A 17,107-nucleotide genomic window follows, 5' to 3' on the forward strand; every position below is an offset into this window, starting at 1 on the left:
CAGACCAGCAATCACCCCGTAGACTAACACTATCCTACACACTTGGCACAATTTACAATTTTACTGAAGCCAATTAACCTACAAACCTGCACATCTTTGGAGTGTGGGAGGAAACAGAGAACCTGGAGAAAACCCACGCAGTCACAAGGAGAACGTGCAAATTCCGCACAGAACATTGAAACATAGAATATAGGTGCAGTAGTGGGCCATTCGGCACTTCAAGCCAGCACCGCCATTCAATATGATCATAGCTGATCATCCAAAATCAGTACCCGGTTCCTGCTTTCTTGCCATATCCCTTGATTCTGTTAGGCCTAAGAGCTATACCTGACACTCTCTTGAAAACACCCAGTGAATTGGCCTCCACTACCTTCTGTGGCAGAGAATTCCACAGATTCACAACTCTCTGGGTGAAAAACTTTTTCCTCATCTCAGCCAAAAATGGCCGACCCCTTATTCTTACACTGTGACCCCTGGTTCTGGACTCCTGCAACATCGGGAATTTTTTTCCTGTATCTAGCCTGTCCATCCCTTAAGAATTTTATATGTTTCTATAAGACTCCCTCTCATCCTTCTAAATTCCAGTGAATATAAGCCCAGTCGATCATATATCAGTCCCGCCATCCCGGGAATTAACCTGGTGAACCTACACTGCACTCCCTTAATAGCAAGAATGTCCTTCCTCAAATTCGGAGACCAAACCTGCACATAATACTCCAGGTGCGGTCTCACCAGAGCCCTGTACAACTGCAGTAGGACCTCCTTGCTCCTATAATTAAATCCTCTCACTATGAAGGCCAACATGCCATTTGCTTTCTTCATTGCCTGCTGCACCTGCATTCTTACTTTCAGTGACTGATGCACGAGGACACCTTGGTCTCGTTGCACATCCCCTTTTCCGAATCTGACACCATTCAGATAATAATCTGCCTTCTTGTTCTTGCCACCAAAGTGGATAACCTCACATTTATCCACATTATACTGCATCTGCCATGCATCTGCCCACTCACCCAACCTATCCAAGTCACCCTGCAGCCTCATAGCATCCTCCTCGCAGCTCACACTGCCACCCAGCTTTGTGTCATCCGCAAAATTTGACCCATGGTCAGGATCGAACGTGGGTCTCTGGCGCCGTAAGGCAGCAACTCTACCGCTGCGCCACTGTGCTGCCCAAGGAGTTGTTCACCTTATCAATGGGTTACTTCACAGTTACTGTCTTTACTAATAGGTGTCTCTAGTTTGACAGAAGACCTAAAACCAAACTACCCTGGTTTAAAAAATAAATCAACTTTGCAGCACTGCCGATTCCTTGACTTCAAGTCCATAGTAGTTATCGCAATCGACTTTTAAAATCAACATTGATGTTGGTCACTTACAGTTTTACTTACAAATCTAGCGCCACTTTATTTAAAGTGGGCAGAAGCCCAGATATAGTCAGATTGGGAAAAGAAATGAAAATTCCTCATAGCCCTTCCATACCTTTGGCTCTCTGAATAGAAAGGGAAGTTCCGCAACTCTACCGGGCGGCACGGTGGCGCAGCGGTAGAGTTGCTGCCTTACAGCGCTTGCAACGCTGGAAACCCGGGTTCAATCCTGACTAAGGGTGCTGTCTGTACGGAGTTTGTACGTTCTCCCCGTGACCTGCGTGGGTTTTCTCAGAGATCTTCGGTTTCCTCCCACACTCCAAAGACGTGTAGGTTTGTACGTTAATTGGCTTGTTATAAATGTAAATTGTCTCTCGTGTGTGTAGGATAGTATTAGCGTGTGGGGATCGCTGGTCGGCGTGGACTCGGTAGGCCGAAGAGCCTGTTTCTGCACTGCATCTCTGAACTAAACTAAAACTAATATACCCCTTGAAGGTAGGTTTACAACTGGCACAGTTTTGAAGGATTTGTCTACAATTGACTGTTGACACCCCGGATGTTCACTTTAGAGAGTGTGGAAACAGGCCCATCAGCCCACCAAGTCCACGCCGACTATCGATGACTCATTCACACCAATTCCATGTTATCCCACTTTTGCATCCACTCCCTACACATATGGGGATATGTATGAGGAGGCCAATTAACCTATTAATCCATTCTTCTTTGGGATGTGGGAAGAAACCGGATAGCCTGGAGGCAACCCACGCAGTCTCAGGGAAAACATGCAAACTCCACAAAGACAGCACCCAAGGTCAGGATCAAACACAGGTCTCTCATGCTGTGAGGCAGCAGCTCTACCAGAGCTCCACATTCACATGTTGAAATTCATTGAAATCAAAATGACATTAAAAAGCAACAATATTTTTAAATTCATTTACTGGGGGAAAAAGGCGCTTTTTTTTTTAGCTGGTTAGCTGCAGCAATTTGTGGAGAACACAATCTCAAAGATTAGTGATCATTCTGTAATAACTATGATGAGAATGTCATTATGGTTCCTATGAACAAGGTTCCCTTTCCCAGCTCACAAGCTCCAAGGAACAATTTTATTTGTAACAATTTAAAAATTATTCCATTAATAAATAAATATTCACTAAAAAACTACATTATCAAATAAATCCAACCAACAAAAGCACAATATTGTATCAGCAGCGTTTGCAAGCTGTCTTGAGTAAACTAACAAGATGTCACTAGTAAAGAATCAGTTATATCACCATGATTTAACCATTAGTATAAGAAAATAACTGCAGATGCTGGTACAATCGAAGGTATTTATTCACAAAACGCTGGAGTAACTCAGCAGGTCAGGCAGCATCTCAGGAGAGAAGGAATGGGTGACGTTTCGGGTCGAGACTCGAAGAAGGGTCTCGACCCGAAACATCACCCATTCCTTCTCTCCTGAGATGCTGCCTGACCTGCTGAGTTACTCCAGCATTTTGTGAATAAATACCTATGATTTAATCATTATATGTTTTCTTTGAGTTGAGCAACTTTGAGATGGAGATTTTGCCACAGTGCAAGGCATCAAATAAAACCTGACAATTACTAATACCAAACAGGCAAATCTGGTCTAAAACATATTTTTCTAAAACAGTGTTAGCGTCAAGACTAAGCTCAGCTACAGAGAACTACGGACTAGCTCTTAGACCACTGTGGACACAGAGCACTATGGACAGCCTCTTGCACCACTGTGCACTTCTTTTCTAATTATGTTTTGAACTAATGATTTGTTTTATTTTGCCTTTTTTTTTTAAACTGTATTGTAGAATTTAGGTGTAATCTATGTTCTGGGTGTTGTCCAAGTCTATGAACCGATTATGCTTCTGCAAGCAAAACTTTAATTATACCTGTACCTCAGCGTACTTGTGCACATGACAATCCATTCAACTTCACTTGACATTCTCAATTCTAAAGTTTATCCTTCCAGTTAACGGATGTCAATGGAGGTAAAAAGCAAGAAAATACAAATATTCAGAGAACTGCAAACGCAAAGCAGGAGTGAGCTATGCGAGTGTATTTCCGTTTACATCAGGGGAAGAGAGAGAGGACCTCCTGATATGACTGCACCAAAGGCCAGGTGAATCCAATAGTATGTGGTACGGAGGCGCAGCTGGTAGAGCTGCTGCCTCACAGCTCCAGAGACCCGGGTTCCATCCTGATCACGGGTGCTGTTCGTGTGGAGTTTGCACGTTCACCTTGCAACCTCCACGTGCTCTGCTTTCCTCCCACATCCTAAAGACGTGCGGGTTTGCGGGCTATTCAGCCTCTGTAAACTGCCCCGAGTGTGTAGGGAGTGGATACAAAAGTGGGACAAGGCAGAACCAGTGCGGATGGGTGATCGACGGCTGGCATGGACTCAGTGGGCGGAGGGACTCGTTTCCATGCTGCATCTGTAAACTTCTTCTCCTTACTTCTTAAGCACTTTGCTCCCCCAGGGAGCAGAGGCCATCTGTAAACTAAACTCAACTAAACTACGTTGAAGTGAATGAGTACGCGCGAAGCTGCTTTCCCCGCCCGGGCTTACCTTGGCGATTTTGGCAGGTGGTGGTTGTGGTGCTGGCTGTGCCGGTGCTGGGGCAACGTGTTGCTGGGGTTGCTGCTGGTGTTGCTGCTGGCTCTGGGGCTGGGCTGCGTGCTGAGGAGTGATCTGGTGGATTTGCCCGGGTGTCGTCACATTGACCATGTCATTGGTCTGCACCTCAATCTTGTAGCCCGGAGGCAGGAAGGTGTTGAAGCCCATGATGAGGTCGGGGTGCCCTTTGAAGAGCTGAGAAACGCGGCTAATCACGCCGGGGGTGTCGATGCTGCAACGTTTTAAAAGAGAAAGGCAATTCAAATTCTAAAGCAGACGATTACACTGCAACTTCAACTTATATAAACCACGGTGGCTTAACTGAAGCATTGGGTCAAAGCGTTTGGGAAAGGCGACAAGGGTATTTGTTTATTATTGTCATGTATAGAGAGATAACGTTGAAAATCTTTGCTTTGCGTGCTATCTAGTCAAATCATATCCTACATTACGACATCAGGCAGTACAAAAGTGAAAATAAATCATTTGCTTGATGAACTGGGCTGCATGCACAACCCTTTGGGACAGCACGGTGGCGCAGCGGTAGAACTAATGCCTTACAATAGACAATAGGTGCAGGAGGAGGCCATTCGGCCCTTCGTGCCAGCACCGCCATTCAATGTCCCCTTACAGCGCCAGAGACTCGAGTTCGATCCTGAGAACGGGTGCTTGTCTGTACAGAGTTTGTACGTTCTCCCCGTGACATGTGTGGGTTTTCTCCGGGATCTCCAGTTTCCTCCCACCCTCCAAAGATGTACAGGTTTATAGGTTAATTTGCTTGGTACGAATGTAAAATTGTCCCTAGTGTGTGTAGGACTAGTGTTAGTGTGCAGGGATCGCTGGTCGGCACAGCCTCGGTGGGCCTGTTTCGCGCAGTATCTCTAAATTAAACTAAGCAAATAATTTACCAACTACTAACCTTCATCGAAGCTGAATATTTTGACTGATATAAATCATTAATGAGATCCCCACACATCTTCAGTTTAGAGACAAAGTGTAGAGACAGGCCCTTCGGCCCACCAAGTCTGTGCCAACCAACAAACACTGGTACACTAGTTCTATCCTACACACGAGGGACAATTTACATAAGCCAATTAACCTACAAACCTGCACGTCTTTGGAATGTGGGCGGAAAAGGGATCATCCAGAGAAAACCCACGAGGTCACAGGGAGACTCCGTATGGGCTGCACCCGTAGTCAGGACCGTACCCGGGTCTCTGGTGCTGTGAGGCAGCATCTCCACCACTGTGCCTGCCAATTCTAAGCACCATCTAACAATAAACTTGCTATCAGTTTTACATTGTGTAAGATGCAGATTTTAAACCGAAGATGGACACAAAAAGCCAGAGTAACTCAGCGGGACCACTTGTGTTCAGTTTTACATTGTTCTTATCCACACTGACAGTTAGAAAGAGTTTACAAAATAAAAACAGGAAAGATTTGTTGGGATAACCAAATACAACCATGAATATGGCATAGACTGCTCACCAACACCTCCCTTCACCCTTACCTCTGAGACTTGAACTCCTTCATGATATCTAGAAAGTCATTGTAGACCTGGGGCTGGTTTCCAAATTGTAATTTCACCTGGTCCAGATATGACAAAGCATCTTCCACCTGGCCAAAGACAAACCAAAAAGTTACATCAGTTTGACAGCACGCAAAAACACGTTCTTTTAAGATTTGACCTTCAATTTAAAACTGATAAAACATGAATTAATTGCAGGCGAGAATATCCCACACAAAACCATTGTTAAAAGAGTATTGTTCATTTAGTTTGTTACAATAAGATACATAGCATCCTGCATTATTTCTAATATTAAAAGTGTCCCCTTCATTACACTGGGTTGAGATACAGATTTTTTTAAAATGTGTGAACAATATAAGACAATTATGTTTCCTATTTTATCATCTATAATCAATCTTTTTAAAATGTAGATGATCCCTCGGACTATCTTTGATCGGACTTTACCTTGAACTAAATGTTATTCCCTCATCCTGTATCTGTACACTGCGAATGGCTCGATTGTAATCATGTACTGTCTTTCCGCTGGCTGGTCAGCACGCAACAAAAGCTTTTCACTGTACCATGGTACACGCGACAATAAACTAAACTCATCTCAGCATTTTTTTAAACTGTAAATACCACGTCTTTACTTGATATGTGAGACAGCAAGAGCCACAGAAGACTCAAGACATGCTGGAACAGACAGAATAACTTAATTCCAGTACAAGACCCAATCAAGAGAACATGCATCATGCAACCATTTTAAGTCCATTTGAAAACCATGGCAGTCAGCCAACCATCAAGCCAGTAACTAGTGGTGAGACAAACATTTGTCAAAAGTAGAATAAATCTACATCTCTAAACATTTATCACCATATCATTATACTCTTTGTGGTTTTAGTTGCTATTATTAAACCAGTTTCTCTTTGAACCTATGGTTAAATGCATCATCAGAACCCTTTCATAAAATCTTGAACCACAGCCCATTCAACCTCCGATGCATTGTCTCTGAAAAAGCAAGACCAGAGCTTTCACAAATTGTTTTCACTTTCACCATATTGTTAATTGCTATTATTTACTGATACGAATTCCCTGTTAGCTCTTACAGGAAAAATCCCAACCTTTGTTCTTTTAATGATGAGCTGAAATGTATGCCGTCTAATTATCAGCTCATGTGTTACTTTCTTGTCGTACATGTTAATTCCAAGTATAATAACCTTGCTATGAAGGCTGTGTATATCTACTAGTTAAAACACCATCAGTATTCATGAATAGTCTAAAATTTGTTTCTGACATTTAGCCGGTAAGAAACAGATCACAAATAATTTCCTTTGCTTCAATTAAGTGAATGCATTTAAATCAGGCAGGGGATGATGTGCGTGCTACAAAAAAAGGACACAAAGTGCTGGAGTAACTCAGCGGGTCAGACGGCATCACTGGATAGGCGACGTTTCAGGCCTGGACCCTTCTTCAGATCCAAAACGTCATCTGGCTCCATGTTCTCCAGAGATGCTGCCTGATCCGCTGAGTTACTCCAGCACTTTGTGTCTTTTTTCCCCCGTCTCCCTGCACCTTTCCCCTCCTTCATCTCCCATCAGCGAGTCCCTTATTTTCCTTTAATCTCCCCTCTTTCCCCTCCCCCGTCCACCAACACCCCCCCCCCACCTGGCTTTACGTTTCACTCCTCCTCTCCTTCTATGACAACCATTTGTATCTTTTGTCACTAACTCCTTTTGTGTAAACTAACATCTGCCGTTCCTTTTTCCTACATTTGTGGGATCCAACTATAGCTGTGAATTACATGAGGAAAATTACTTTAAATCGTACATGCAGCAAATTCAGATTTTCTAAGCATTTGCCTTTGAGACAGTTTTGAGCTGCACTGTTGAAACCACAGCTGACCTTGAGCCTCTGGAACTGCTGCTGCCCTTGGACTGGTGTGGCTGGTGCCCCTGGAGGATGAACATGGCTCTGGGGCACCACCTGCTGTCCATGAGGTTGAACTGACGCAGTGTGATGGTGGCCGCTGTGCACAGCCGGAGTATGGCTGTGACTGCCAGAGCTTTGAGGCATAGCCGAAACCTGCAGCAAAAACAAAGATGCAACTTACAGCCCTTCACACTCATAACTCAGAAAAGCCACCAGCATCCACAAAGACTCTTCACACCCCTGCAACAGTCTGTTTGAACTTCTACCATCGGGCAGACGATACAAGGCCTTCTGCGCCCGCACCTCCAAACTCAGGAACAGCTTCATCCCCAGGGCCATAGCTGCTATGAACCGGTCCTGCTGAGCCGGATGGTCACATCGCACAGTGAACTGGCACAGATCTACTGCACTTTATTCTGTTTTAAAACTGTTCCAAATTTGTTTCATTGGGTTGTTTAAATTAATACTGGCCAGCTAATTAATTTATTGCATCGTATGGGAGGCGCATTCCCAATCTCGTTGTACCCCTGTACAATGACAATAAAGATGTATTGTATTGTGTTGTATATGCATTGCACAGAAATCTCAAGTCTGAAGGAGAGCCCACAAGTCTCCAGTTTCGCCAGTGGCCATTATAACCGACAAGCAATCCAGTACAAGTGTAGACATTTGTGCAATGATACTCTATTAAACAACGCAACATTTTTAGCTTGCAATAACAACAAGAAACTTAGAGCTTATTAAAAAGGCCTTTACTTTTAAAAATTCTGTTAGGGAGAAGTCTTTGCTATTGTAAGCCTGAAATTCTCCAGCCCCTAACTGTCTTTTCCCTCACTGACAATTGTTTTTTAACATAATCTTCGATAGCACAGTTTCTCAGTAGCATAATTAAAGTGTTAGAGTTGAAGCTAATGAAATTAAAGTAGCAAAGAGGACAGCGCAGTGGCACATCCTTACTCTGGCACGACGGTAGAGATGCCGCCTTACAGCTCCAGAGACCCGGGTTCGATGACACGGTGAATTAAGTTGAGCCATCCAGTGTGAACTTCTTTGGCGAATGACTGACCCTCTGACCTAGGGCTATTACTTTGACAAGGCAAGATGTGCTGGATGCAGGGAGGATGTTTCCCAGGCTGGGGTCTAGAACTGAGCGTCACAGTCTCAGGATATGGGGGCAAAAAATTTAGGGCTGAGACGAGAAGATGTTTCTTCACTCACAGCATGGTGAACCTTCGCAATTCACCATCACAAAAGATTTTGGACACATCACTGAATACATTTAATTGGATCGATATTCACGTACAACAGACGACGGTCGGCATGGTGGCTCAGCGGTAGAGTTGCTGCCTTACAGCGCCGGAGACCCGGGTTTGATCCCGATTACGGTTGCTGTTCATACGGAGTTTGTACATTCTCCCCATGACCTGCGTGGGTTTTCTCCGAGGTCTTCGGTTTCCTCCCACACTCCAAAGACGTACAGGTTTGTAGGTTAATTGGCTTGGTATAAGTGTAAATTGTCCCTAGTGTGTGTAGGATAGCGTTAGTGCGCGGGGATCACTGGACTCAATGGGCCGGAGGCCCTGGTTCCGTGATGCATCTCTAAACTAAACTAGACACCAACGAGTGTGGGGTGAGCACGAGTCTACATAGCTCACTCAGAGAACCACCCATGATGGTACAGAACGGCCTTCATTTGCTGCAATTTTGCTGTTATCACTGTTTCCGCTGTCATGAGCTGACATGTCAAAAACAAAGGTGCATAGATTTAAAGTAACAATTATAAGGATTAGGATAAAGCTGAAGAAAACCCCTTTCACCCAGAGAATAGTAGACATTTGGAACCCTTTGCCTTACAGAGATGTAGATGCAGAAGCCCTCATCATTGTTCAAAGAGCGTTGAGATACGCACTTGAACAGCTGGCTGGTGGAAAATACTCTCTTTTGACGGACATGGAAACTGTGTGTTGAATGCCTCCCAGAGATGCACATTTTTTCCAATTTTAGGCTTTAAAAATATGGTAAATAAAATGGTCAAATCCAGTCCTACCAAAATCCTTGGCGAAAGCAAGACAAAATTAGTGTCTGTACTCCTCCAGACCACGGAGCAAAATACATAATTTCAGACAATTTAAAAAAAAATGTACATCAAATAGTAAATAGACATTGGATTAATGTGCTTTGAGATTACCTTCAGTAAAAATCGATATTGAAAAGTTAACTACTTATAACAGTAGTAGAGGAATTAAATCTTATTCAAATTTAGTTTAGTTTTGTGACATAGCGTGGAAACTGGCTCTTCAGCCTCTACGAAGACCATACCGACAATCTCCTGGTAACCAGATCTATCCTACACACTAGGGACAATTTACAGAAGCCAATTAACCTACAAACCTGCATGCCTTTGGAATGTGGAAGGAAACCAGAGCACCCGGAGGAAACCCATGCGGTCACTGGGAAATAAGAACGCATGAACTCAGTATAGACAGCAACCGCAGTCAGATTGTAATTGGGTCTCTGGCGCTGTAAGGCAGCCACTCTACTGCTGCACCACCACCACTACATGAGATAAGTCAAGTCAAGTCAAGTCAATTTTATTTGTATAGCACATTTAAACACAACCCATGTTGACCAAAGTGCTGTACATCAGTGCAGGTACTAAAAAAGAACATACAATGGCACACAAACCTAACAACACATACATAAACAGTAGACAGCGCCCCCTCAAATGTTAGGGAATAGAAATAGGTTTTGAGCCTGGACTTAAAGGAGTCGATGGAGGGGGCAGTTCTGATGGGGCGAGGGATGCTGTTCCACAGTCTAGGAGCTGCAACCGCAAAAACGCGGTCACCCCTGAGCTTAAGCCTAGACCGCGGGATAGTCAGTAGCCCCAAGTCAGCCGACCTGAGGGACCTGGAGTTTGAATGGTGGGTTAGAAGATTTTTGATATGGGGGGGGGGGGGGGGGGGGGGGGCAAGCCCGAAATAAAGCAATAGTGAAATACTAACTGAACATGTGTTGACATTTTATTGAGTGTGCAAAGACCGGGATGAAGGGAATCGCTGTAAACAAATGACAAGTACCTGGTATCCTGGTGTGACGGAGTACTGAATGCCTGCTGTCGGCTGCATGTTCTCCGACACAGCCTCGTAGACAGGAGGTGCTGGGGCTAGTACTCGATGCTGGTGTGAAAAGGTTTCAGCACTGCTAGCAATGCGACGTTGCTGAGATGCATAAGCTGTTTCTTGCTCATCCAGTCGGCGCTTCATTATGTGTTCATACTCAAGGGAGCCCTACAAACCTAAAGAGGAAGCATGACCATTAGTACGGCACCAATAAATGCACATCCACTTCATTAAAATATTTCATGATACCTTGCATTTATATATAAAATCATTAATAGACAGTAGACAATAGGTGCAGGAGGAGGCCATTCGGCCCTTCGAGCCAACACCGCCAATCAATGTGATCATGGCTGATCATTCTCAATCAGTACCCCGTTCCTGCCTTCTCCCCATACCCCCTGACTCCGCTATCCTTAAGAGCTCTATCTAGCTCTCTCTTGAATGCATTCAGAGAATTGGCCTCCACTGCCTTCTGAGGCAGAGAATTCCACAGATTCACAACTCTCTGACTGAAAAGGTTTTTCCTCATCTCAGTTCTAAATGGCCTACCCCTTATTCTTAAACTGTGGCCCCTAGTTCTGGACTCTCCCAACATTGGGAACACGTTTCCTGCCTCTAACGTGTCCAACCCCTTAATAATTTTATATGTTTCGATAAGATCCCCTCTCATCCTTCTAAATTCCAGTGTATACAAGCCTAGCATTTCTGAAGCAATATTTTTTTCTAGACATGATGTATAAGAAGTGCACATGGAAGGTCAAGAAATAGAGGGATATGGATTATGTTCAGGCGGATGAGATATATTCAACTTGGCATCATGTTTGGCACAAACATTGTTCTTGTGTTGTACTATGTTCCATAAAAGCAGATTTACAGAAGAATCGTGGAAGTTAATGGAGACATGAGGAACTTCAGATGTTCTGGACTCCCCCAACATTGGGAACATGTTTCCTGCCTCTAACGTGTCCAACCCCTTAATAATCTTGTACGTTTCGATAAGATTCCCTGTCATCCTTTTAAATTCCAGTGTATACAAGCCTAGTCGCTCCAGTCTTTCAACATATGACAGTCCGGCCATTCCGGGAATTAATGTAGTAAAATGTCCCAAAATGCTTCATAAATGTACAAAATGAAAAAAGCTTGTCAATAATATTCAGAGGAAAGGGAGAAAATCCTTGGTAGATATTATAAATGACCAGAAATCATGGAATCACACAGAGGCAAGTCAATAAATGATCCTCATCTTAGTGATCAACAAATCTAGAAATTCCTCATATTTGAAGGGATAGCAGAGCAAATTGAAAGAATGATTTAAGAATATAGTTCTGAAGAAGGGTCTCGACCCGAAACGTCACCCATTCCTTCTCTCCTGAGATGCTGCCTGACCTGCTGAGTTACTCCAGCATTTTGTGAATAAATACCTAAGAATATAGCAGGGAATACTCAAGCAGTGGATAGTTTTGACACAGGGCAGCAGCATAACACAATAAAGTTTGAAGTTAGACACAAAATGCTGAAGTAACTCAGCGGGTCAGGCAGCATCTCGGGAGAGAAGGAATGGGTGACGTTTCGGGTCGAGACTCTCGACCCGAAACGTCACCCATTCCTTCTCTCCCGAGATGCTGCCTGACCCGCTGAGTTACTCCAGCATTTTGTGTCTACCTTCGATTTTACCAGCAACTGCAGTTTTTTTCCCCTACACAATAAAGGTTGATATGGTCTGGACAGATCTGGTACTGGATGATTTACTCGTGTGTGCCAGATACACTCATGCCCACACCCTTTGGATTTCTGGATCTGGGAAGGCACCACATCTACAAAGATTTTGCTAAAAGCAACAAGTGAATTAAATATAATATTGAAAGAGTTCTCAAAGAATTGAACAACTGTTAAATCATAATGACAAATCAGGGCCCAAATAAACATTGCTTATCTTCATTTTAATGGAGGCAAGTGTTTTGAATACTGTCAGCACCTCAAATCAGAAACCTCTGGTTGACTTCTCAACACCAATATCAACACCAAGAGCTCCGCTCTTGCTCCCCATCCCCATACTCGCAACAAGGACAGGATCCCCCTCGTTCTCACCTTCCACCCCACCAGCCAGCGGATCCAACATATCATCCACCAACATTTCCGTCACCTACAACAGGACCCCACCACTGGCCATATCTTCCCATCCCCTCCCCTCTCTGCGTTCCGCAGAGACCGTTCCCTCCGCAACTCCCTGGTCCACTCGTCCCTTCCTACCCAAACCACCCTAACCCCGGGCACTTTCCCTTGCAACCGCACGAGATGCAACACCTGTCCCTTTACCTCCCCCCTCAACTCCATCAAAGGACCCAAACATTCTTTCCAGGTGAGACAGAGGTTCACCTGCACCTCCTCCAACCTCATCTATTGCATCCGCTGCTCTAGATGTCAACTTATCTATATCGGCGAAACCAAGCGCAGGCTCGGCGATCGCTTCGCTGAACACCTGCGCTCGGTCCGCATTAACGCAACTGATCTCCCGGTGGCCCAGCACTTTAACTCCCCCTCCCATTCCCAGTCTGACCTCTCTGTCATGGGCCTCCTCCAGTGCCATAGTGAGGCCCGCCGGAAATTGGAGGAGCAGCACCTCATATTTCGCCTGGGCAGTTTGCGGCCCGGTGGTATGAACGTCGACTTCTCCAACTTCAGATAGCTCCTCTGTCCCTCCCTTCCCCTCCTCCTTCCCAGATCTCCCTCTATCTTCCTGTCTCCACCTATATCCTTCCTTTGTCCCACCCCCGACATCAGTCTGAAGAAGGGTCTCGACCCGAAACGTCACCCATTCCTTCTCTCCCGAGATGCTGCCTGACCTGCTGAGTTACTCCAGCATTTTGTGAATAAATCGATTTGTACCAGCATCTGCAGTTATTTTCTTATACCAATATCAATGTGTGGGAACAGTGCATCACGTAATGTCATCTTTTATAAACACTAGCAACATAAGCCGCACGGTAGTTATAACTTTTTGCTCTAAAACATCCTTGCTGGAAGATCAATTCAACCTTGACTGGCTGCATTGGGCAAGGTTGGTTAGGCGATGTGGAAAGGGAATAACAGTTTCACCATCAATCTCCACCAACGCCAGCCTACCCAATCCCTTAACAGCACTTTCCAATACAAATCAAAATATGAGACTTGTTCCTCCAAAAATGTGTGTACATTTCATATAAATGTTCTCACTTGGATTTGCTATCGTTCACACAGTTACAGCTGTGAGCAAAGCGGAAACATTTTCTGTGTGTTCCTGTTGAGTAACTCATTGCACTGAAGCAGTTACGTGTCTCGGTGTTAAAGAAGCAAATGGGATAATGCTTCTGTAGCAATTATTAACCAGCAAGGGAGAAAAAAAAAAGTTAATTTATACACAGTTAAGCAGTGAACAAGTGCAAGTGACTAAATGCCCAAATCATTTAGATTGCAACCTGCTGGCAGCACTAATTTGGTTTTGGAGAATCTGGCTCCTCACACTCTTGTCCTCCAACTGGGAATATGCTGTGCAGCTTCAAAAAACTTACAGAAACGTGGAGTTTTATTTTTTTGCAAAAAATAAATTGTGGGAGCACCTTCACCAGAGGGAACCAGTTCACGGCCTGCAAAGATGCAGACTCAAAAGCTGTAAAGGACGAGCAATAAATGCAGGGCTTGCCAACGATGCTCACATTACAAAAGACAAATACCTTACAATTCCAAAATAATGCAGGAATTCTGTCTTTTGATAATTCCAGTGAAGGGATGGTCTAAGAACAAAGTAGATATTTTCCTCGTTATTCTGGCAGGAAAATTCAAATGTGTACATAGGGTAAACCCAGGAGCGTTACTTCTCATGAATGAAGTGATGGTGTCAATACGCAAGTAGCATTCTGAATAGGTGTAAATAGAAGTGCTGCTAGAAGTAGGAACAACAGAAGACATGGGTTCATATTGCAATTATAAACACATGTGGAAAGCTGTAAATAAGGGTCACTGGCATAAGCAACTTTTATCTTGCAGATATATTTATTTCCAAAACGGTTATTGCAGTATTGTTCAAGGTTTCAATAGAATGGTAGAACTTCTTAATGGTGTTTTTTTGTTTGTTTTTTTAGATTTAGAGATACAGCGCGGAAACAGGCCCTTCGGCCCACCGAGTCCGTGCCGCCCAGCGATCCCCGCACATTAACACTATCCTACACACACTAGGGACAATTTTTACATTTACCCAGTCAATTAACCTACATACCTGTACGTCTTTGGAGTGTGGGAGGAAACCGAAGATCTCGGAGAAAACCCACGCAGGTCACGGGGAGAACGTACAAACTCCGTACAGACAGCACCCGTAGTCAGGATCGAACCTGAGTCTCCGGCGCTGCATTCGCTGTAAGGTAGCAACTCTACCGCTGCGCCACCGTGCTGCCCAGAACGCTTCTTAATAGCACAGAAGCCAATCTGTAGCAGGTTGATTCCAAGCACACATCTAATACCATAGAAAACAGTTTATCCACTGCTGTGCATTCTGGATAAATTCCCCTTCAATCCACAATGTCTAGAGGTGCTTCTCACCATGAACAGACAATGACTTAACAGAAAGTTGAAAACAACTTGCAAGGTGAAGTGCCAATCATTGAGATAGACACAAAGTGCTGGAGTAACTCAACAGGTCAGGCAGCATCTCCAAAGAAAATAGATAGGTGACATTTAGGGTCGGGATCCTTCTTCAGACTTTATCCTTCTTGAGCAGAGTAGGTCCTGGTTTGTTGTTGACAATTTTGCAGAGGAAGAATTTTCACATTCTAGATTTAATTTGTGTTCAAGATTTTGAAATGTGTACTCACTGCAGGAAGAAACAAACTAAGGAGGAGTTTCACTTCAGGTCCCAAAAGACAACCAATCAAACTTTATCATCTTGCCTGTGAAAAAGTTAACTAACTTCCTTTCAAAGAGTACTGATTTAAGCAAAGCCAACATGACTCTTGGTGGGAACTGAAATTTAGAGCCTATCCACAAATCGTGCAACATATTTTAAATATGTTAATACAACAGTAACAGTTCTTACAAAATGGTTAATACCAACTATACTGTACATTCAAACCAAATTAAACTCAGACTAAATTAAAAGTGAGAGATTGCCTGAACACCTTCCAACTCGGCAAATGTGCTTCTACCTGCACATGACTAAGTGCAATTGATTTCCACCATTCTATTCCTATTTTAAACGTTTAAACGATGCACTCTAATGCACATTCTTACTTTTAATGCTTGCTCTACTCAAACTGTGCCTTATTTCCTATGTGTCGGAAAGAACTGCAGATGGTGGTTTAAATCGAAGGTAGACACAAAATGCAGGAGTGATTCAGACTGAAGAAGGGTCTCGACCCGAAATGTCACCCATTCCTTCTATCCAGAGATGCTGCCTGTCCCGCTGAGTTACTCCAGCATTTTGTGCCTACCTTATTTCCTATGGTTATTTCACTGTGCTGCGGGGGTACTTAAAATGACATTTGGGACATCCAGAAGTCATACATGTATAGGAAGGAACTGCAGATGCTGGTTTGCTCTGAAGATAGACACAAAATGCTGGAGTAACTCAGGCAGCATCTATGGAGAGAAGGAATACAATACAATATATCTTTATTGTCATTGTACAGGGGTACAACGAGATTGGGAATGCGACTTCCATTCAATGCAATACATTAATTAGCTAATCAACAGAAATTTAGACAACCCAGAGAAACAAAATTAAAAACAGTTAAAACAATATAAAGTGCAAATAGGTCTGTGCCAGGTCGATGTGCGAATTCTCTACCTCAGAAGGCAGTGGAGGCCAATTCTCTGAATGCATTCAAGAGAGCTAGATAGAGCTCTTAAGGATAGCGGAGTCAGGGGGTATGGGGAGAAGGCAGGAACGGGGTACTGATTGAGAATGATCAGCCATGATCACATTGAATGGCGGTGCTGGCTCGAAGGGCCGAATGGCCTACTCCTGCACATTGTCTATTGTGACCATCCGAAGGAGACAGTTCATGAGGGGGGGGGGGCACTCAGCCGGACCGGTTAAGAGCAGCTACAGCTCTGGGGATGAAGCTGTTCCTAAGTCTGGAGTTGCGGGCGTAGAAGGCCTTGTATCGTCTGCCGGATGGTAGAAGTTCGAACAGACTATTGCAAGGGTGTGAGGAGTCTTTATGAATGTTGGTGACTTTCCTGAGGCATCGTGTATTGTAGATGCCCTCCAAGGCTGGTAGCTCTGTCCCGATAATCTTCTGAGCTCTGTAGACTACCCGCTGAAGAGCTCTTCTCTCCGCCTCTGTGCAGCTGAGATACCACATAGAGAAAGGTCTCGACCTGAAACGTCACCCATTCCTTCTCTCCAGAGGATGCTGCCTGTCCCGCTGAGTTACTCCAGCATTTTGTGTCCATCTTCAGTCATAAAAGTATTCTTTTTAAAATCATATCTGGTAAGACGAACTTACTATTTAAAGTGATTCACTTGTACTTCACGAAAACACAATGCATCATGAAGCTATATAACATAATACCAGAATGCAAAAAC

At 44.0% G+C, this 17,107-nt stretch overlaps 1 protein-coding gene across 5 annotated transcripts in view; it reads right to left on the reverse strand.

Moving 5' to 3' along the window:
• Window positions 1–17,107, reverse strand: part of sin3aa (SIN3 transcription regulator family member Aa) — a 119,409-nt gene that overhangs the window by 51,233 nt on the left and 51,069 nt on the right. For all 5 annotated transcript variants that reach the window (XM_078429722.1, XM_078429724.1, XM_078429720.1 and 2 more), the window contains 4 exons: window positions 10,507–10,724; window positions 7,400–7,579; window positions 5,501–5,607; window positions 3,946–4,225 (listed from right to left, as the gene is read on the reverse strand). In XM_078429722.1, the coding sequence (XP_078285848.1) occupies window positions 3,946–4,225; window positions 5,501–5,607; window positions 7,400–7,579; window positions 10,507–10,692 (753 nt within the window). In that variant the 5' untranslated portion in view covers window positions 10,693–10,724. The remainder of the gene's footprint in view (window positions 1–3,945; window positions 4,226–5,500; window positions 5,608–7,399; window positions 7,580–10,506; window positions 10,725–17,107) is intronic.

This window comes from Rhinoraja longicauda, chromosome 38 (assembly GCF_053455715.1).
Source record: "Rhinoraja longicauda isolate Sanriku21f chromosome 38, sRhiLon1.1, whole genome shotgun sequence".
Classification (NCBI taxonomy): Eukaryota; Metazoa; Chordata; class Chondrichthyes; order Rajiformes; family Arhynchobatidae; genus Rhinoraja; species Rhinoraja longicauda.